Consider the following 22,656-nt stretch of genomic DNA (forward strand, 5'->3'; position numbering starts at 1 on the left):
GTACATTTGGGTTAAATGAGGGAAAGGACCATATTTCCCTAGGAGGCAAAGAAATCTACGCATTATTTGGTTTAGAAGACAAAGGTTTAAACGTTGTGGCCATAATTGCTCAAGAAGGCAAAGAAGCGCAGGGACGGATACCACCTGAGTGGCTCGATCCGTCAACAGAGAATCTCTTAATTGATGATTTAATATTGGATGTTGAGCTTCGTGGTGCCTCGGATGACGATTTTGTACGCAAGGCCATGATGGTGCTTCTCGCCACAGTAATTGCACCGTACTCTAATACGGTAATGTTGAAGCCGATGTATGCATTGGTAGAAGACCTCGATCGAGCTAGGAAGATAAACTGGAACTCATTCACTCTGGAGTACACCTTGGAGGGCATAAGGCAGTGTAAAGGTGGACGCGTAATGAGGCAGTGGCCAAAAGGAAACATGGCGGCATTACAGGTAAACCGTAATATTTCTTAGTCAGGTAATATTTAACTGCAGTTTTTTGGTCACAACTATTTCTTACTCATTCTTAACATCTTTTCTTCTGCAGTACATGTATTGGGAGAAGGTGCAACCTCCTGGTGCACCAGCCTTTAACCCATTGGTATGTATGTACCCATTGATGAAGAACTGGACCGAAGTAGAAGGGAAGAAGAGAGACGCCTCCGACGCGCAATATGGCCGTGGGAAGGGAAATGTAAACAATTTTTTCTTGTTCATATTTGTTTCAGCAGCTCATATTTAACAACAATAAATAATTTGATGTTGTAACATGCAGATTGACAACGATATTACTGCGGAGCATAGACTCTCAAAAATAAACACAGCAAATAGTGTTGGGAGAAAAACATCTGTTTCAAGGAAGGCCACAAAAACTCCTGCGAAAAACCCCCCTTACATGGAGCAACTTTTGGAAAGGGTTAATCGCATGGCTGGGGAGCTTACTCTTGTCCGTAAGCAGATTGCAACTATAGCAGACTTATGCGCAGAGGTAAAAACGTGGCGAGTTTAATTATGCACGCATCATTCATTTTGGACCTGCCATGACACATTTTTTTTTCGATTGCAGAGAGTTATTGCAAAGTTAAATCAGGAGGGGATCATTTATAGACGCGAGAACAAAGGCACGTCTGAAGGGGACAAGGAAAGCGAGAGCAGCCAGAAGGGAGTTTATCCATCAAAGTACTTCACATCAGTTCAGAAGGACGAGGATGCTGTAATGTCCCAGGTTTAGAGACGATCGAGGGGTAGATTTTAGAAAGGGATGTGCATTGCATAGTAAATTCTGGGGAAATTTCGCGCTTTTAAACAAAAACTGCATCGAAGGGGGACAAGTTTCTCTCTCGACACCTTACAGGGTTAGGGTTTCGAGAGTGCGACAAACTTGTTTCTTACTTCACTAGTTTAGGGTTTTAAGAGGAGAGAGGAGGGTTTACTTGATTGAATTCCAAATGATATGACATGGTTGAATTCAAACCAAGGTTGAATTTGAATTTCAAATTTAAACAGCATATGAATATCTCATAATTCAAAATTGAGGAAATTCATTAAACAAATATTAATAATCAAGAATATAAACATTACATTTATTTAGTAAAGCTCATTAAGGAAACTTTGAGCTTTATTGATCATCACACACATTACAATGTCATTACAATATTCATAAGTGAAATAAAAGAACAATACAACACATTACAAGAATTGAAAATAGAAAATAAAAATTACAAAGATATTGTAAATGGCTAAACTAGATAAGAAAATCTTCATGATTTTCTTGGACATCACTTGATTGAACTTCTTGATCATTTCCTTAAACCTGCATAGTAAGACAACAAAGACAAGAAAATAGGGATTATGCCAAGTGGTAAAACCACTTGGCAGGTTAGCAAATATGATCAAATTGAGAGGATAACTCAAACACTGCCGGGGTGTCAAGCCAAAGGACCAAGTCCCAACCTGTGAAGCACACAGGCAGCTCACAGGGATAGCTGCATGCCTCACAGCACACACAGACCAGGGGAGAGTCACCAAAGTGACCAGGCACAAGCTGTCGACCAGGGAGAGTACAAAGCAAAGACCATATATAACATTTTCAAGGTGCTCAAACCCTAGCCATTTGCTCATCCATCGACAGCAGCAGTGGTAAGAACACCAAGAACAGCCAAGAACACCAAGAACAGATGAACAGCTAGAGCTGTTTCATCTATTCCCAATCACCAGAAAATAAACCAAGCTTCACAAGCTAGCCAGGAGGAGCAGGGCAAGTAACTCAACCAGCAGATCAACACTGAAGCAATCCTCTACTCCAACACACTATTTCTAGGAGCTGGAGTAAGGTACAAATATGAACATGAACAGACCAGATGGTTCTGTTCATAAAATTGCACAAGCATGATTTCCAGCACACCAAAAAGGGTAGATACCCTATGTTTGTGTCATCATCTGGCTGTAAAGCCATTTGGTGCAAGCAGATATGGGTAAAGACCACTAGGCAGTCATCCTATGGGAACAGTAGTTATGCAAATCAGTGCATAATTAAAGGAATCCAGCAAGGGATGATGTCACAGCTAGCTTAGCCCACACACTTAACACCTACAGCTACCTATGCCATCAGACTATAGACAATTCCTTGTCTATATCCTTTGTCAACATCAAAAGGCCACTGGAAGTCCAATACTGGATCAAGCCAGTGAGCAGTAGTTCCATTCCAGCAAGCAAACCCCAACCATAGCAAGTCACAGAGAGGCAGGAGCAACCATTCTAGCAGATCAAGCCTGCTAGGGTCACATCAGCTACCTAGCCACTTAAACAGATCACCAAAGCATCACATCATCACCCAGTAGGGTTCAGGATGAGCTAGGGTACCCAACCAGTGGTTGGCATCCCTTTAGCCTCATTATTCCATCCATGAGATCATTACTGCTAAACAGTTCACATCATTTATCCATCTAATAAAGCCAGGAAACACAGATAAATGAAACAGTCAAGTAATCCAAGCATCAGTTGATGCTTGAGCAAGCATCACCTGGCACCAGCACAAGATATGGTGTCACACAACTCAAAAACAAACACCAGAGAGGCACATACAGTAGATTAGCCAGCAACAATCAAGCAGCTGATGATCATAGGATCATCAGAGCTTGGCATGCTATGCAAGTGATTGTCAGAGACAAGCCTTGCATCCATTCATGAATTATATAAACCAAACAGTCACAGTTAAGCAACAATTGAATTACAGATAATTACATAAATCATTTTATGATTGAATCCAGAAGCATATCAACAAGAAGTTAATGTATATGGATAACAATGAAGCAAGGCAGAGCCTACCATGAGCCATCAATATTTAATCATCACACAAACAACACTGGTTCTTGCTAAACAGCAAGAATCACTCACGCGAGTGAACCAGGGAGCCAGAGCATAAGCATAGCACCAACGTGCACGCCACAGCAGTGGTTAGGGATGCTCAATTGAGCATCTAGATAGATCATACCATGCATAACCACTAGGGTGAGCAGAGTCAGTAGACAAAGGAAGCATACGCCACAGTAGGGTGAGCACACGCGTTTAGACTAGGGCAAGTAGAGTAGCAGCACAGCAGCGCAAACAGCAGCAGCACGCAAGCTTGCACAGCTAGCTAGACGGCGGCAGAGCATGGACACGGCAGGCATCTCCACGGAATGGAGCAGCCGTGGCCAGAGCTAGAGATGGAAGAAGGTCAGGCACAGGAGGGGAGCAGGAACGGAGGCGCACTTACCCGGAGTCGAGGAGAACAGCGCAGCCATGGCGGCCACGGCGGCACACGCCGGAGCGCGGCGGCGCCAGGCCAAGCCAGGCCATGGCAGCACCATAGCACCACGGCCTGGCACAGCAACACCGCAGCATCAGGGGCGCCGGCAGGCGGCGCATCACCATGAATCCATGCGGCCAGGGTTGCAGGCGAGTTGGGGCCGCATGGTAGCGTGGATGAAATCCAGATCGACGCGGACCACCGTGTCCGCCGTCGAAAGGCGGATCAGATCCATCTGATCTCGCCGGTGGCGGCGGCCTGAGTTGGCCGGAGAAATTCCGAGAAGGGGGCGGCGACGAGGAAATCGCCAGAGAGGCGAAGGGGATTAGGGTTAGGTCGAGCGGCGCGAGGAGAGGAAGTGAGCGACCGACCGCTCGGGTCGGTTGGACCCGAGCTGGTCTAACCCAACCCACTGGGCTCCACTGACATGTGGGTCCAGGGGCAAATTTGGTATTTCACAAATTCTATAAATACTGAAACTTTGAAAATTCATACTAAATGTTTAAAAGCTCCACAAAAATAATTAAAAATAAGAACATCACTCAGGATAAAAATCTCTATCATAATAAAATATGAAATAGAATTTTTGGAGTAAACAAGAATAAGTTAAAATTTGATGATTTAAATAATTATTTAAATCACATATATTATTTTCAATAATGAAAATAAGTCCATTAATGCATTTGGACTTCAAAAACACCTTGACAACATTTCAAGGTAGTATTTTACTCTTAAACAAGTATCCTCAAATCATTCTTAGTATTAACCTCTTACATGAAATAATAACGACATCGGAAGGGGGGAACAAACCCTAAAAATGGAATCATGCATAATTGCTTCTTTAACCATTGCCCTTATCGGACAATGATGCTATTTTTCAGAACAAGAGGACAAGGGTCAGTCCATACCTACCAACTGCAGAACTTTGCAGTTGTTCGTGCAAGTTCATCACTTGCTCATGTCATTTGAGTATTTCTATCAAATTACTTGCAAAGTATTATGGTTATCACTATTGCATAAAAATCAAAACCACTACTTTCATAACTATGAATATGACTATGTGGTGGGCAATGGAACCATGGATTGTGTTGATATGGTGGAGGTTCCATTGCAAGGGTTTATATCCATCTAGGATTAAATAACAAATGTCGCCAGTGATTCTTGTGCCGTAATACCCGTGTTAACCATAAGATCCGGAGTGGGACGGAGTAGTCAAAAGTGTTTCCACCTCTCGTTCATCAACGGATGCTCATTACCGGGTGCTCATGATCTTGCGAGACTTGATGCAGGGGTGGGAACCCGTAGAAGTCCCAACGGTAATGAGGTCTATGATGGGTTGCATCTGCCGGCGTAGGAATGTATGGTAGAGCCCTGCATTGACGTCGTGGTCGGAGTCCACCCTGAAATATATGGGAATAATGGGGCCGGCGTGGACCCAGGGTCGGAGTATGCAACAAAGGGTGGGTGTTCGAGGTAGCGGAGGAACATGATTGGCTAGACCTTATACCAGGCCTCACACCGAAGGAAGTGTGGACGGGAAAGCTGCCCGGTTGGCACCAAGGTTAAGATCTCTTATGGGTAAAGCAACACACCTCTGCAGAGTGTAAAGAACTGTGACCTGTCACTCCCTGTTCCGGGATTGAGGAATCGCGAACGCGGCCGGAAAGGAGCTCCATGAAGTTCTAGTAAACCGGTGAAGGTGACGGACATAGCTCTTTGAAATAAAAGCAATCTCTTGAAGAAATGTTTATCAAAACTTGCATTGGTATTAGACTTTCTGGTCTAATATCGTAGCTAGTGCATTAAACACCTCTTATCTATAATGAACTTGTTGAGTACGCTCGTACTCATACCACTCTTAAACCCCATGCTTAGATTGTCTGAACCGTCTGGAGGAGGAGGACTACGACAGCAATGATGGAGCCGAGATCATCGGCTACGAGGAACCAGACCTCTCAGGTGGAGTTGAAGGCGTAGACTATATCATAGTCTACGGATCCGGGGAGGCTTCCGGAGGAGAACAAGCCTAGAGATATCTGCTGAGTAGTAGTAGCCGAGCAGCACAGACTCTTCCTAAGGAGCTGCTTGATTAAATAAATGTTTAGTTTAATGAGACAATGGTATTGTAAGTTAAGTTGGGTTCGCCTCGAACCCAGGAGTTATCCTCTTAGGACCCAAGAGGAGCTCCGAGACGACTTGTGTATGATGATTGTAATAATATGTGAATGAGTTATGGACCTTGCTATGTTCTGTTGTACTACTCTGAGGGATGTAATATTTGCGGAATGGTACTTCGCGAATGTTATATCAACGACTGGCATACTACAACATGCAGTGGTATGCAGGGTCACCACAGTTGGTATCAGAGCAAAAGCTTTGACCTTAGGTTGGAACCTAGTAAATGGGACCAAACGTTAGGAGTCAAATAGGATTAGTAAAGAATTCTCTAAAAATATGGTGTATATTCAATTGAGAATATAACAATCATATCTTTTAGTGCGATAATTCTTTATTATCTCTATTATGATGTATTATTACTAATCTTATAATCTTTCTATTTCTACAGCCAACATGGCTAGTGCACGACCGGGAAGAAACGTGAAAGTTATGGATTCCACACTGAACGATTACCAAGGAGGACTTGCTGATATCCTACGAGCCATGTTGCTGGAATTTGGGTGTGATCCCCAGATTCCAGTAAAGAAGTACATGTTCTATGATGGACCAGTGTTAGCCAAGTGCAGAGTAGGACTGCGACTTCCCGAATCTTTGGGAATGAGCGTAGTCATGCCAGCTGGAGAAGCTAGGACAACCAACACAGCCTATCATATAGCTGTTATGAGAGCCATAACCGACATACGGGAACATAAGACAAAAGAGCTTATGGATTCCGAGTTTTCCCATATTCCCCATAATCAGGAGGAAGAAGATCCCTTGCTCAACCACTACAAATACGCCAAACGCAAACCCATAGCAGCGGCAAAATATATGGATAATAGCCGTAATTTCATATCATTACTCTTTCAGCTGAATCATCATCTGATAGGAGCTATTGATACGATGCTAGAAGAATTTACCGAACCCAAGGAGGAGAGTAGGGGGAAAGAACCTATGGAGAATGTAGTGCACACACCAGTTTATTCAGCTGGTGACTACATCAGCTTTGATCCACTTGCACGTGAACCTACACCTGCTACACCTGGGAACTACCTGAGTAGTTCCTATGGGGGATACGAAGGCGGAGCGGAATCCGGAAACAACCAGCGTTCCGAGACTCCAATCGAGAATTCTAGGGGTTGGCGTTGGGGAAATGATACTGGAACCCATAGTACTACGGAGTATTATGATGGAGAGATGAACGATGATGCAACAACCCAGAACCAGAGCTATCCTAGTAATGAAGGAGTGGATGGAGGATATCCGACACAGGTTGAGTCGGGTATGGGTTTTGGTAACCCTTATGGTGGGGCTACAGGAGAGTACACCCGATGGGTGGACTATGATGCACTCAACGATCAGTTTGTGAACACCGATTTCTCCTTAGGGTCATCATCGGATTCGGACTACAAGCCAACGGGGAGACCTTACGTTCCAGGGTCTATCAGGAGGACGACGCGTTCGACCGGATGGAAGCCTGGAATGTATCGGGAGTGAAGACCGAATAGAAGTCCACCAAGGGAGGCGTGGCTATAATACACAAGTACCACGTGTATTATAGTTTGTAATATTTGTATAAATTTGTACATATACTTTAATAAGTGAGTTTGCATACTCACATCGACTTGAGTATTGTAATAAGACCACTTATGTATGTATATACAGGGTATATGTTTTGTATGATTTGGATTTGCTTCTTGATTTCCATTGCGTGACTAGTTCTGTGCACAAAGTTGAGCTCAGAAAACTTGCGCATGGAGTAATTATGAGTATCATCTTGTGTTACAGAACTAGGGGGATATGTCGGGAACGTTAGGAAACGAGACGGAAGCACAGCGTATGGAGCGCGAAGCAAAAGAGAAGGAAGAGGCTGAGGGTGCAGCCAGAGATCAGTTTCCACCACCACCACCACCCATGACTCAGCAGAACTTTATCCAGTACATGCAACTGGCGGAAGAGAGGCAACGTGTAACACTGGAGCTGCAGAACAAATTCCTTCAGGATCTGATGCAGCAGAATAGGGTGGAGAGACCTGAGAACCAGGGAGTCACATTAGCAGACTTCCAAAACACCAAGCCGATATCTTTCGCATACGCGCCCGAGCCGATGGACGCGGAAGATTGGTTGATGGATACTGAGCGCAAGCTCAACACTGTTGGATGCAATGACCAAGAGAAGGTCCGATATGCTACCCATCTGCTATGTGGACCTGCCGCATCATGGTGGGACAACATTGTAGCCGTGTATCCGGCAGGAAAGGTATTCACCTGGGAGGAGTTTGCAAGGAAGTTCAGGGAATCCAATGTCCCTGAAAGTATTGTGGAACTGAAGCGTCGAGAGTTCGAGAGTCTCGAGCAGAAGGATAAGGCAATCCTGACTTATGTCAGGGAGTTTTCAAAGCTGTCCCGGTATGCGGTTGAGGAAGTCAATACCGAGGACAAGAAGAAGAAGAGATTTCTGAGGGGGTTAAGTCCCCAGTTTAAGGTGCAGCTACGGATGATGAGAGCAACGGAATTCCAAGAGTTGGTGGATGCAGCCATCACTCTTGAAGATGACTTCAAACAACTGCAAGAAGAGAAGAGGAAGAAGGCCAAGTATGAGCCTAAGAGGTTTGTTAGTAACAAGCCTAACACTAGCTTGAGTTTCAAGCCCAGATACAACAACAACAACAACAACAACAGCAACTACTACGGTAGTAGGAAGAACCAGGCATTCCAAACTGCAAATCAAATAGTTTGCAGAAGCTGTGGAGGTACGGGGCATTTCTCCAAGGACTGTAAGAAACCCAGAATCATATGCTTCGGGTGCCGTGAGGAAGGACACATGCTTAGGGATTGCCCTAAGAATAGGAACAAAGGAGGTCAGTCAGGAGGAGGAGGAGGTCGAGGAGGAAACACCGGAGGCAACTGGAAGAATAAGAAGCCCTTCGGCAAGCTGAACTGTACCAGTCTGGAGGAGGTGGTCAACTCTGACCAAGCGGTGATAGGTACGCTCCAGATACTCACTCATCCTGGCAAAGTACTTTTTGATACTGGTGCAACTACATCATTCATTTCTCAACAATTCATCATCAAACATGGGATTAGTTGCACTAAGTTAGATACACCCATAACCATACTTTCTGCGGGGGGAACGATATTAGTAACCCATGCCAAACAAAAACAAGTCATTATGATCAATAAGTGCGCGTTTGACGCGGACCTGTTCATTTTACCGATGAAGGACATTGATGTCATTCTTGGTATGAACTGGTTAGAAGCTAATGGAGCATTGATCGACTGTGTAAACAAGACGGTGTCATTGAAAAGTCCCGATGGAAGTAGAATGATCTACCAAGGCGACAAACACACACAGATTGAAGTTGAGCTACAGCTGAATAGCATGAAGGAAGTGAAGTTAGAAGATATACCTGTAGTAAATGAATTCCAGGATGTGTTTCCTGCGGAATTACCTGGTATGCCACCAGATAGGGAGATAGAATTCACTATCGACCTAATTCCAGGAACAGCTCCGATTGCTAAGGCACCATATAAGATGGGGCCCAAGGAGTTGAAAGAACTGAAGGAGCAATTGGATGACTTGGAACAAAAGGGATTCATTCAGGAGAGTGTTTCACCATGGGGATCACCTGTGATCTTCGTAGATAAAAGGGATGGAGGAAGAAGGATGTGCGGAGACTACAGAAATCTGAACAACGTCACAATCAAGAACAAGTATCCACTTCCAAGGATACAAGATCTATTTGATCAGGTTAGAGGAGCGGGAGTCTTTTCCAAGATTGATCTGAGATCGGGTTATCACCAGATAAAGATCAAGAAGGAGGACGTTCCGAAAACTGCCTTTGTCTCAAGGTATGGACACCATGAATACCTTGTAGTACCTTTTGGACTAACCAATGCCCCAGCAATATTCATGAATCTCATGAATAAGATTTTCATGCCATATCTTGACAAGTTTGTCATCGTATTTATCGATGATATCCTGATATATTCCAAGAACAAAGCTGAACATGCTGAACATTTGAGGTTAGTGTTGCAAACACTAAGGGAACATCAACTCTATGCCAAACTTAGTAAGTGTGAATTTTGGCTAGATCAAGTGGAATTTCTGGGTCATGTCATTAGCAAAGATGGAATTGCTGTCAACCCGAGTAAGGTAGCAGCAGTTCTAGAATGGGAAGCACCCAAGACTGTCAAGGAAATCCGAGGATTCCTAGGAATGGCAGGATACTATCGGAGATTCATTGAAGGATTCTCTAAGATAGCAGGACCTATGACAAAGTTGCTAAGGAAGAATACACCATTCGTGTGGTCAGAGGAGTGTGAGAAGAGTTTTCAAACTCTGAAAGAAAAACTCACCACAGCACCGGTGTTAGCAGTTCCGGAAGTTGGCAAGGATTACACCGTGTACTGTGACGCATCCAAACATGGATTGGGTTGCGTACTCATGCAAGATCGGAAAGTGATATCCTATGGATCGAGGCAACTTAGACCTCATGAAGTGAACTATCCAACACATGACTTGGAATTAGCAGCGGTCGTATTCGCACTTAAATCATGGAGACATTTTCTCTATGGAGCTAAGTGTGAGCTCTACACAGACCATAAAAGCCTCAAATATTTCTTCACTCAGAAAGAACTCAATATGAGGCAGAAAAGATGGCTAGAATTGATCAAGGATTATGATCTGACAATCAATTACACACCAGGGAAGGCTAATGTAGTAGCAGACGCCCTGAGTAGGAAGAGTACCGGAGGAGTGGAACAAGAAATATCACCGGAGTTGAGGAAGGAAATAAGCCAAGCCCAAATACAACTTTGGGAGAAGGAAGCCCATGAAGGATTATCGGCGTTGCAAGTAGCCGAGGAACTTAATGTTAACTTGAAGAATGAGATAATGATGGGTCAGTTGGACGATCCATTCATTGTAGAAGAGATGAGGAGAATAGATGAGGGAAGACCATCAGAATTTCACCGTGGAGAATCTGGATCTTTGTGGTTCCAGAAGAGGATTTGCGTTCCGGATATTGCTGAAATCAAGAAAGTAATACTCCGGGAAGCTCATCAAACACCATATTCAATACATCCGGGAAGTACAAAGATGTACATGGACTTAAAGGAACTATTCTGGTGGAATAACATGAAGAGGGAGATAGCACAATATGTGGCAGAATGCCATACCTGCCAGCGAGTGAAGGCTGAACATCAGAGTCCGGCAGGGAAGTTACAACCTCTACCTATTCCAGAGTGGAAATGGGAGGAAATCGGAATGGATTTCATCACCGGACTACCCATGACTAATAAAAAGAAGGACATGATATGGGTAATCGTGGACCGGTTGACGAAAAGTGCACACTTTTTAGCGGTAAACCAGCAGGATAAAGGAGAGAAACTTATCGATCTTTACATCAAAGAGATCGTAAGTAAGCATGGAGTGCCAAAGAAGATCGTATCGGATCGAGGATCTGTGTTTACATCAGCATTCTGGAAGCAACTTCACGAAGCTCTAGGATCCAAGTTGGATTATAGTACCGCGTATCATCCACAAACCGGTGGACAAACCGAGAGAACCAATCAGATCTTAGAAGATATGCTTAGGGCTTGTGCCCTAGACTTCGGAGGATCATGGGAGGAGCATCTACCTTTAGCAGAGTTTTCATACAACAATAGTTACCAAAGCAGCATCAAGATGGCACCATTTGAAGCTCTGTATGGAAGAAAGTGTAGATCACCAATCTGTTGGTATGAAGCCGGAGCAAGCAAAGAGTTCAACCCTGATTATGTCAAGGAAAAACAACAAATCATTGACATTATCAGAGACAGGCTCAAGATAGCCCAGAGTCGGCAAAAGAGTTACGCCGATCAGAAGAGAAGAACGTGGGAGCCACAAGTTGGAGACATGGTTTATCTTAAGGTAAGCCCGATGAAAGGACTCCAGAGGTTTGGAGTAAAAGGGAAACTCAGTCCTAGATATATAGGACCTTTCAAGATACTGAGTCAGAATCGAGGTTTAGCCTTTGAGTTGGATTTACCGGGAAGGTTAGCTCAAGTTCATAATGTATTCCATGTGTCACAACTTCGGAAATGTTTGAAGACCCCAGATGAACCAATATCACATGAGGAGCTGGAGTTACAACCAGACTTGACATACATCGAGAAGCCAGCCAAGATTCTCGAGGAAAGCTGGAAACAACTCAGAAATAAGGCAATCAAGTATTGCAAGATACAATGGAAGCACCACCCCGAGAGGGAAGCCACCTGGGAAAAGAGGAAGACCTGAGGAAAACATACCCCGAGCTGTTCAGGTATTACAACCACAACTTCGGGACGAAGTTTTCTTTAAGGGGGAAAGGCTGTAATGTCCCAGGTTTAGAGACGATCGAGGGGTAGATTTTAGAAAGGGATGTGCATTGCATAGTAAATTCTGGGGAAATTTCGCGCTTTTAAACAAAAACTGCATCGAAGGGGGACAAGTTTCTCTCTCGACACCTTACAGGGTTAGGGTTTCGAGAGTGCGACAAACTTGTTTCTTACTTCACTAGTTTAGGGTTTTAAGAGGAGAGAGGAGGGTTTACTTGATTGAATTCCAAATGATATGACATGGTTGAATTCAAACCAAGGTTGAATTTGAATTTCAAATTTAAACAGCATATGAATATCTCATAATTCAAAATTGAGGAAATTCATTAAACAAATATTAATAATCAAGAATATAAACATTACATTTATTTAGTAAAGCTCATTAAGGAAACTTTGAGCTTTATTGATCATCACACACATTACAATGTCATTACAATATTCATAAGTGAAATAAAAGAACAATACAACACATTACAAGAATTGAAAATAGAAAATAAAAATTACAAAGATATTGTAAATGGCTAAACTAGATAAGAAAATCTTCATGATTTTCTTGGACATCACTTGATTGAACTTCTTGATCATTTCCTTAAACCTGCATAGTAAGACAACAAAGACAAGAAAATAGGGATTATGCCAAGTGGTAAAACCACTTGGCAGGTTAGCAAATATGATCAAATTGAGAGGATAACTCAAACACTGCCGGGGTGTCAAGCCAAAGGACCAAGTCCCAACCTGTGAAGCACACAGGCAGCTCACAGGGATAGCTGCATGCCTCACAGCACACACAGAGACCAGGGAGAGTCACCAAAGTGACCAGGCACAAGCCGTCGACCGGGGAGAGTACAAGAACACCATATATAACATTTTCAGTGCTCAAACCCTAGCCATTTGCTCATCCATCGACAAAGCAGCAGTGGTAAAAACACCAAGAACAGCCAAGAACACCAAGAATGTATGAACAGCTAGAGCTGTTTCATCTATTCCCAATCACGAGAAAATAAACCAAGCTTCACAAGCTAGCCGGGAGGAGCAGGGCAAGTAACTCAACCAAAGATCAACACTGAAGCAATCCTCTACTCCAACACACTATTTCTAGGAGCTGGAGTAAGGTACAAATATGAACATGAACAGACCAGATGGTTCTGTTCATAAAATTGCACAAGCATGATTTCCAGCACACCAAAAAGGGTAGATACCCTATGTTTGTGTCATCATCTGGCTGTAAAGCCATTTGGTGCAAGCAGATATGGGTAAAGACCACTAGGCAGTCATCCTATGGGAACAGTAGTTATGCAAATCAGTGCATAATTAAAGGAATCCAGCAAGGGATGATGTCACAGCTAGCTTAGCCCACACACTTAACACCTACAGCTACCTATGCCATCAGACTATAGACAATTCCTTGTCTATATCCTTTGTCAACATCAAAAGGCCACTGGAAGTCCAATACTGGATCAAGCCAGTGAGCAGTAGTTCCATTCCAGCAAGCAAACCCCAACCATAGCAAGTCACAGAGAGGCAGGAGCAACCATTCTAGCAGATCAAGCCTGCTAGGGTCACATCAGCTACCTAGCCACTTAAACAGATCACCAAAGCATCACATCATCACCCAGTAGGGTTCAGGATGAGCTAGGGTACCCAACCAGTGGTTGGCATCCCTTTAGCCTCATTATTCCATCCATGAGATCATTACTGCTAAACAGTTCACATCATTTATCCATCTAATAAAGCCAGGAAACACAGATAAATGAAACAGTCAAGTAATCCAAGCATCAGTTGATGCTTGAGCAAGCATCACCTGGCACCAAAGACAAGATATGGTGTCACACAACTCAAAAACAAACACCAGAGAGGCACATACAGTAGATTAGCCAGCAACAATCAAGCAGCTGATGATCATAGGATCATCAGAGCTTGGCATGCTATGCAAGTGATTGTCAGAGACAAGCCTTGCATCCATTCATGAATTATATAAACCAAACAGTCACAGTTAAGCAACAATTGAATTACAGATAATTACATAAATCATTTTATGATTGAATCCAGAAGCATATCAACAAGAAGTTAATGTATATGGATAACAATGAAGCAAGGCAGAGCCTACCATGAGCCATCAATATTTAATCATCACACAAACAACACTGGTTCTTGCTAAACAGCAAGAATCACTCACAGTAGTGAACCAGGGGAGCCAGAGCATAAGCATAGCACCAACAGGCAAGCCACAGCAGTGGTTAGGGATGCTCAATTGAGCATCTAGATAGATCATACCATGCATAACCACTAGGGTGAGCAGAGTCAGGAGACACAGGAAGCATACGCCACCGTACGGTGAGCACACGCGGTTAGACTAGGGCAAGTAGAGTAGCAAAGACAAGAAAGCGCAAACAAGCAGCAGCACGCAAGCTTGCACAGCTAGCTAGACGGCGGCAGAGCATGGACACGGCGAGGCATCTCCACGGAATGGAGCAGCCGTGGCGAGCTAGAGATGGAAGAAGGTCGAGGCACGGGAGGAGCAGGAACGGAGGCGCACTTACCCGGAGTCGAGGAGAACAGCGCAGCCATGGCGGCCACGGCGGCACACGCCGGAGCGCGGCGGCGCCAGGCCAAGCCAGGCCATGGCAGCACCATAGCACCACGGCCTGGCACAGCAACACCGCAGCATCAGGGGCGCCGGCAGGCGGCGCATCACCATGAATCCATGCGGCCAGGGTTGCAGGCGAGTTGGGGCCGCATGGTAGCGTGGATGAAATCCAGATCGACGCGGACCACCGTGTCCGCCGTCGAAAGGCGGATCAGATCCATCTGATCTCGCCGGTGGCGGCGGCCTGAGTTGGCCGGAGAAATTCCGAGAAGGGGGCGGCGACGAGGAAATCGCCAGAGAGGCGAAGGGGATTAGGGTTAGGTCGAGCGGCGCGAGGAGAGGAAGTGAGCGACCGACCGCTCGGGTCGGTTGGACCCGAGCTGGTCTAACCCAACCCACTGGGCTCCACTGACATGTGGGCCCAGGGGCAAATTTGGTATTTCACAAATTCTATAAATACTGAAACTTTGAAAATTCATACTAAATGTTTAAAAGCTCCACAAAAATAATTAAAAATATGAAAATCACTCAGTATAAAAATCTCTATCATAATAAAATATGAAATAGAATTTTTGGAGTAAACAAGAATAAGTTAAAATTTGATGATTTAAATAATTATTTAAATCACATATATTATTTTCAATAATGAAAATAAGTCCATTAATGCATTTGGACTTCAAAAACACCTTGACAACATTTCAAGGTAGTATTTTACTCTTAAACAAGTATCCTCAAATCATTCTTAGTATTAACCTCTTACATGAAATAATAACGACATCGGAAGGGGGGAACAAACCCTAAAAATGGAATCATGCATAATTGCTTCTTTAACCATTGCCCTTATCGGACAATGATGCTATTTTTCAGAACAAGAGGACAAGGGTCAGTCCATACCTACCAACTGCAGAACTTTGCAGTGTTCAGGCAAGTTCATCACTTGCTCATGTCATTTGAGTATTTCTATCAAATTACTTGCAAAGTATTATGGTTATCACTATTGCATAAAAATCAAAACCACTACTTTCATAACTATGAATATGACTATGTGGTGGGCAATGGAACCATGGATTGTGTTGATATGGTGGAGGTTCCATTGCAAGGGTTTATATCCATCTAGGATTAAATAACAAATGTCGCCAGTGATTCTTGTGCCGTAATACCCGTGTTAACCATAAGATCCGGAGTGGGACGGAGTAGTCAAAAGTGTTTCCACCTCTCGTTCATCAACGGATGCTCATTACCGGGTGCTCATGATCTTGCGAGACTTGATGCAGGGGTGGGAACCCGTAGAAGTCCCAACGGTAATGAGGTCTATGATGGGTTGCATCTGCCGGCGTAGGAATGTATGGTAGAGCCCTGCATTGACGTCGTGGTCGGAGTCCACCCTGAAATATATGGGAATAATGGGGCCGGCGTGGACCCAGGGTCGGAGTATGCAACAAAGGGTGGGTGTTCGAGGTAGCGGAGGAACATGATTGGCTAGACCTTATACCAGGCCTCACACCGAAGGAAGTGTGGACGGGAAAGCTGCCCGGTTGGCACCAAGGTTAAGATCTCTTATGGGTAAAGCAACACACCTCTGCAGAGTGTAAAGAACTGTGACCTGTCACTCCCTGTTCCGGGATTGAGGAACTGCGAACGCGGCCGGAAAGGAGCTCCATGAAGTTCTAGTAAACCGGTGAAGGCTGACGGACATAGCTCTTTGAAATAAAAGCAATCTCTTGAAGAAATGTTTATCAAAACTTGCATTGGTATTAGACTTTCTGGTCTAATATCGTAGCTAGTGCATTAAACACCTCTTATCTATAATGAACTTGTTGAGTACGCTCGTACTCATACCACTCTTAAACCCCATGCTTAGATTGTCTGAACCGTCTGGAGGAGGAGGACTACGACAGCAATGATGGAGCCGAGATCATCGGCTACGAGGAACCAGACCTCTCAGGTGGAGTTGAAGGCGTAGACTATATCATAGTCTACGGATCCGGGGAGGCTTCCGGAGGAGAACAAGCCTAGAGATATCTGCTGAGTAGTAGTAGCCGAGCAGCACAGACTCTTCCTAAGGAGCTGCTTGATTAAATAAATGTTTAGTTTAATGAGATAATGGTATTGTAAGTTAAGTTGGGTTCGCCTCGAACCCAGGAGTTATCCTCTTAGGACCCAAGAGGAGCTCCGAGACGACTTGTGTATGATGATTGTAATAATATGTGAATGAGTTATGGACCTTGCTATGTTCTGTTGTACTACTCTGAGGGATGTAATATTTGCGGAATGGTACTTCGCGAATGTTATATCAACGACTGGCATACTACAACATGCAGTGGTATGCAGGGTCACCACAGATGCTGACGACGAGGATGTTGACGAGGACGAGCTAGACAATGCAAATGGCAGCACACATGCACCACCTGTTGCACGCAAATTAATGATCGATGATCCTCAACCATCTGTACTGTTTAATTGCAGCATGGGTGACAAAAAAGATCCTATCGAAATTACAAATGATGTTCCCGCTCGATCGTCATCCTCATTATCGTCTTCAGCATTTGTATCTGCAAAGCCAAATGAACCTCAGAAGCGGAAGCGCATGCCATCCGCAAAGGTCCGGTCCCCTTACTTGTCTGAAAAAATGGCAAACAAGCGTCAATTCCGAGATGACAAAAATTCTGAGGGTAAGTTTGTTCGTCTCACATGCAAATTTCTTAACGACCTTTGCATATCACTAACCGCAGTTCACCCGTTACTTGTTCGTTGCAGGTAACTTCCATTCACTAGATGCACTACTTCAGGTAAATGATTTGACTGAAGATCACGTCGAAGCTGCCGTGTCACTTGTAAAAGAACTATCAAAGTGCTCCCGACGCCGCAACAAAAAAGTTTACAGTTCTGAAGGACTCGTGCTGACTGCCCACCATGTTGCACCTATTATAACCCATGACTGGTTGATGGGCGATGTAAAAACAATTTTTTTATCCCTGTTGTATTACACAATAACTTTCTTGATTGAAGGGCTAATTAGTTGTGTGTACCAATAAATTTTGCAGGTCATCAATGCTTATGTGCGACACTTGTCTCGTCGTGTTCCAGATGATCGTGTCCTGTCCACCACATGGAGGTCGACGCATCTCATAGAAGGGAGGACGAGGGGTAGAGATGTTTTTCCACCCGGCCACCACCAGATCGAAATAGAGAAGAATCGAGCCATTCACAGATGCATGGACGAGTATTTCCATAAACCGAAGGTACGAGCACATGCAATGCAATGGTGTACACAATTCATTCAGTGTATATTGAAACATACTTACATATTTTTATTGCAGTACTATCTCGCTGTAAACGTTAATGGCAATCATTGGGTCACCGTCGTGATGCATGTACCCAAGAAGGAATTTCAAGTATTAGATTCCCTCTATGTTCTTCGCAGTTACATACATATCATTGAAGCATTGGTATGTTTTCATACTACTTTACTCTGTCATAAGTATTTTGTTAAAATATTAATCATTACTTACTTAATCTTAACTACTCGTTTTACTTCAGAGAACCGAACTTGCTTATGACATAGCAAAAGCAGATCATGGTTTTCCTGATCCTTCAAACTGGCCTATAAAACAATACAAAATGCCAAGACAAAAGGATGGGTGAGTACATGGTGCAACTAATTTTCATCTATATTATTAATATACAATGCAATGTTACTTACTGTTTTTTGCTTGTCTTGTATTATGACAGAAACTCATGTGGACTTTGGGTCCTAAAATGTATGGAAGAATGGGATGGAGATGAATTTAGAACCACTATTACACAGGTAGGTAAAACAAAATTCTACTTACATGATGAACTAGCAGCACATGTCATAACATGTTCTCTTAATTTATTTTTGCAGACACTCGTTGACTCTACCAGAGAAGTTATGGTCGGTGAAATAATTTTTTCACCTAGTAACAAGCTGGATAGGGTCAAAGATAAACTACTCAACCCCAATGGCGAGGAAGATGATGCTTAGGTCCAAGGTCTAGTGGATATGGTCGGGTTTTCGTCCCGTAGAAGGTTTCCCGGCGGTGTTCAAGACTTTGTTCATTTTATATTCTATTTGCTGTGTAATGACTTGGAAACTATACTTTACAATACCTATTTGCGTCATATGGAATACCATACTTTGTGGAATATGTATGCAATCATCAAGTGCCGGATAGTCTCACTATTGTCCGTGGACATCACTATAATCTTTATTGCGCAGAATTTGTTGTCAAACTTTTGCAAACAATCCGTTAACACCTTTGCGGATGATAATAACTTGGTATGAAAAGCTTTATCTCCAAATACTTCAGGTGCAGGAATTTACCCAAAACCAATTGTGTATTGACTTTCTGAAAAATAATACCCATAGATTAGGACTTATTAATAGCTTAGGTCAACAAATTACTGAACTGGTACAAAAGGGATAACACTAGCCTCATAAAGTGAGTTCACAAAAAGCGTTTCAACATTTGGCGCAATGGATAAAAGTTTGGTACTTGTCATCTGCATTTTTCTTGGTGGTGTTAATTCATTGCCGGACAGACCGGCTAAGGATCACGGTCAGGCCGACAGAGGCTGCTGCCGTAAGTCTTCTCCCCGGACATGCTGGTGGCTGTGGCCGGCCAGACCGGAATGCAGTGCCAAAAGCCTTCGTATATTCGTTAATTATTTTCCGGCCTGGCCGGTTCTCTACGCCGGCCTGGCCGACAAAAGCTGCGTACAAAAATTCCTTGGCCGGACAGGCTGGCCCGTCTGGCCAGACAGGCCGATAGAATTGGCAAATGCCTCTGGAAATTTGATGTTCCTCCGGAACAACATTACCGGTCTGTCTGGTGTATATGCCGGACAGTCTGACCGGTCGATCACGTAAACCGCGCCCCGGACAGTCCGTCCCCTATGAACTGGATGTCCGCCGTATCCGGACTGTCTGGCTTGGTCAGGACCGGACTGTCCGGCTAGGTCCTGACCGGACTGTCCGGTGTCTCCGATCTGCCATGGCCGGCCGGCGCCCACCACGATGGTGCACAGCCCACGATGATCCGCCAAACTCGCCGTGGGCCCACAACTGTGCCGTACTTGTATCTCGTATAATTGACTGATTGAATTGGGCTATACAAATTTTGTACGGTGCCACGTATCGGTATTTTATACTAATAACGAAGGGGTATCGAGCGATCTTAGCCGTTCTTGTGTTTGAGCCCGCTTAAGCCCAAACTGAGTTTGAGGGAGTTTGGGGGGGGGGGGGGGGGGGGTTTTACCGGAGCACACGCCCGAAACTCGAAAGTAGTTCCACATGTATGACGAAATAGATAGGACAGATAACAGATTAGCGAATCGAACTTCAAGGTTTTGAGCTGCTCACACCGGAACCTGGCCTCCTAACAACAACTAGCGCTGCATATCTAAATGCTGCTTCCACGAAGTAGATGATAGTTCTACCCATCGGACATCAACATCTAATCCCCGCATAAAAGTACTAGATAGCTAATTGCCCTAGGGGGACATGACATACATCAAGCAACGAGCGCTCCACCATCCTGGTGTTCGAAGAAATCGACCATATCCCCGTCCTCCATCTCCATCATCTCGGGGGTGCTGTCGGCGCGAAATGGGCACCCGTCGTAGAGGAAGACGCCGGTGCCGTATGTCACTTCGGGAACCTTGTGGTACCACACATCCTTGAGGACCTGGAGCTTGTCGGTGACCTTCATGGTGTGCTTGATCACGCGCTCCTGGCTCACCACCTTGAGCGTCACCAGCTGGACCACCGCGGCCTTCGAGTCCTCCTCCTCCTTCTCCACTTCCTCCTCCTCCTCCCTGGACGACGACGACATTGGCATCAGCTGCGTGCCTGCCTCGCTGCGTATGTGTTTGTGTGGACTGTGGAGTAGTACTAGTTCTTCCGGTAACGATGAGGAGGCAGCTTTTATATAAAGGGCCTGACTGGCTCATTTTGATGGCACTGCCTCTTGGATTCTACAATCGGCAATTCAATCCACGGGAGCTGAATCAATTTTCGTACCTAGCCCGATACGCGTCTGCACTGCCTCTTGGATTTCTACAATCGGCAATTCAATGCACAGGAATTGAATCAATTTCTACGTAGCCCGATACGTGTATGCACTGGCTCATGTTTGCGTGCGTGACGCGTGGCATGGAAGAGAGCAAATAAAGCCGTCTAGGTGGCGTTCCTTTATTTGTGCATTGGAAATTGGCATGAGGTTTTGGGTTTTCCCAGCCTGCTGGTTTGACCATGGTAGACTGGTAGTAGTACGATTTAAAATAATTGCCGGTTTGATCTTCTATGGACACCAATTCATTTTACAGTAGTACACTATGATACCAAAAAAATTGGTATAATTTGTAAACTATACATTCTGCTTCTATGTTTCTTCTCCGTCCACGAATAAGTATAATTCAACCTCCTATTCTAACTCAACTTTATTTTTTCAAATTTGATCGATATTATCTAATCTAAACTACTTATAAAAGCAAGAAGTTGGCAGGAACATTTAATCTCAGCCATCTATCTACTGAGATCCTGTGGCCTAGCATGCTCCAATGACATTGCGCATCCTTGCGAACGAATTGTCCGACTAATTTGGAAACCTTCCATTAAATTAGTAGTTATTTTTGAAACAAATCTCCACGCTGCCGAACGAATCGTCCGACTAATTTGGAAACCTTCCATTAAATTAGCAGTTATCTTGGAAACAAATCACCACGCTGACGAACGAATCGTCCGACTAATTTGGAAACCTTTCGTTAAATTAGCAGTTATTTTCGAAACAAATCTCCACGCTGCCGCAAGGTCCAGAATACAAAGGCTGCATCCCGCTCCACCTAATCTATCACGCATCAGTGATGAAAAATCATTAAGCTTATTATGATATATATATATATATATATGTTGCATTACAATTTACATCAACAAATCGAGACGTGCGTTGCACGTACATACTAACTAGTAGAAAAAAGTAGCAATTTATATGATGTCACAATAATATACTGAAGCTCCATTTCAAGATGAATCTAGTGATGCTAATTTATACTGAAACTCCATTTCATGCTGCTACTTTTTCACGTAAGGTTAAGTCAAATTTTCATAAGGTTGACTTATTACAAGAGCTAAAAGTACACTATTCGCACTCTGAGAGAGTATACAAGGGCAGTTCATATTTTTGCAACCCAAAATTATTTAAGTTTCATCGGATTTATAGAAAGAATACCAGTATTACAATATCAAGTTGAATACCTTACGATAGTACATTAAACCAAAAGTATACATCTTTTTGATAACTTGTACGGAGTAGCTACAAAATTTTCAATTCATGTTCTTGTCTGTCTGATCAGCTCCATCTAATGCGATCAGCTCCATCTCAAACTCACCGTGTAAAAATAAACCATATCCAGCAGATTTTTGAACGGCACAAGCTATACTCGCATGCAAAAGTTTTTAGTAAAGCCGGTACACAGATTTCCTTGTGGTTGGTGGCTGGCAAGTCCGACATCATCTAAAGGTATAAACGATGCCCCCCATCGGGGGCTTCACAGCGATCCTCGCACGTGAGCCGTTAGATCTTCCTCGCGACGAATCTCAGCCGTTGATTCCTGGCTCAGAATCTACTAGCTAACCCCATGCAACAGCCGATTGTTACCCGCGTCTGGCTGCATGTGGGCCCCACCTTTGCCGGCCCCACACGTCAACCACTGCGAGTAGGGTCTATGTCGGTGCACATTGTC

General features: G+C 44.1%; 2 protein-coding genes across 2 annotated transcripts; one reads left to right on the forward strand and one right to left on the reverse strand.

Moving 5' to 3' along the window:
- The first annotated feature begins 293 nt into the window (after positions 1 to 293).
- Positions 294 to 17,907, forward strand: LOC139835515 (uncharacterized). The gene is made up of 7 exons (XM_071825372.1): positions 294 to 452; positions 547 to 693; positions 775 to 987; positions 1,066 to 1,217; positions 17,224 to 17,564; positions 17,650 to 17,846; positions 17,902 to 17,907. Exons 1-7 carry the CDS (start codon positions 294 to 296, stop codon positions 17,905 to 17,907), a joined length of 1,215 nt encoding a protein of 404 aa, XP_071681473.1.
- Positions 17,908 to 20,211: 2,304 nt separating this feature from the next.
- LOC127330071 (uncharacterized) lies at positions 20,212 to 20,783 on the reverse strand. Its single transcript, XM_051356420.1, has one exon. It carries the CDS (start codon positions 20,751 to 20,753, stop codon positions 20,427 to 20,429), a length of 327 nt encoding a protein of 108 aa, XP_051212380.1. The 5' UTR covers positions 20,754 to 20,783; the 3' UTR covers positions 20,212 to 20,426.
- Positions 20,784 to 22,656: the final 1,873 nt, after the last annotated feature.

The sequence above is a fragment of the Lolium perenne genome, chromosome 2 (assembly GCF_019359855.2).
Source record: "Lolium perenne isolate Kyuss_39 chromosome 2, Kyuss_2.0, whole genome shotgun sequence".
NCBI lineage: Eukaryota > Viridiplantae > Streptophyta > Magnoliopsida > Poales > Poaceae > Lolium > Lolium perenne.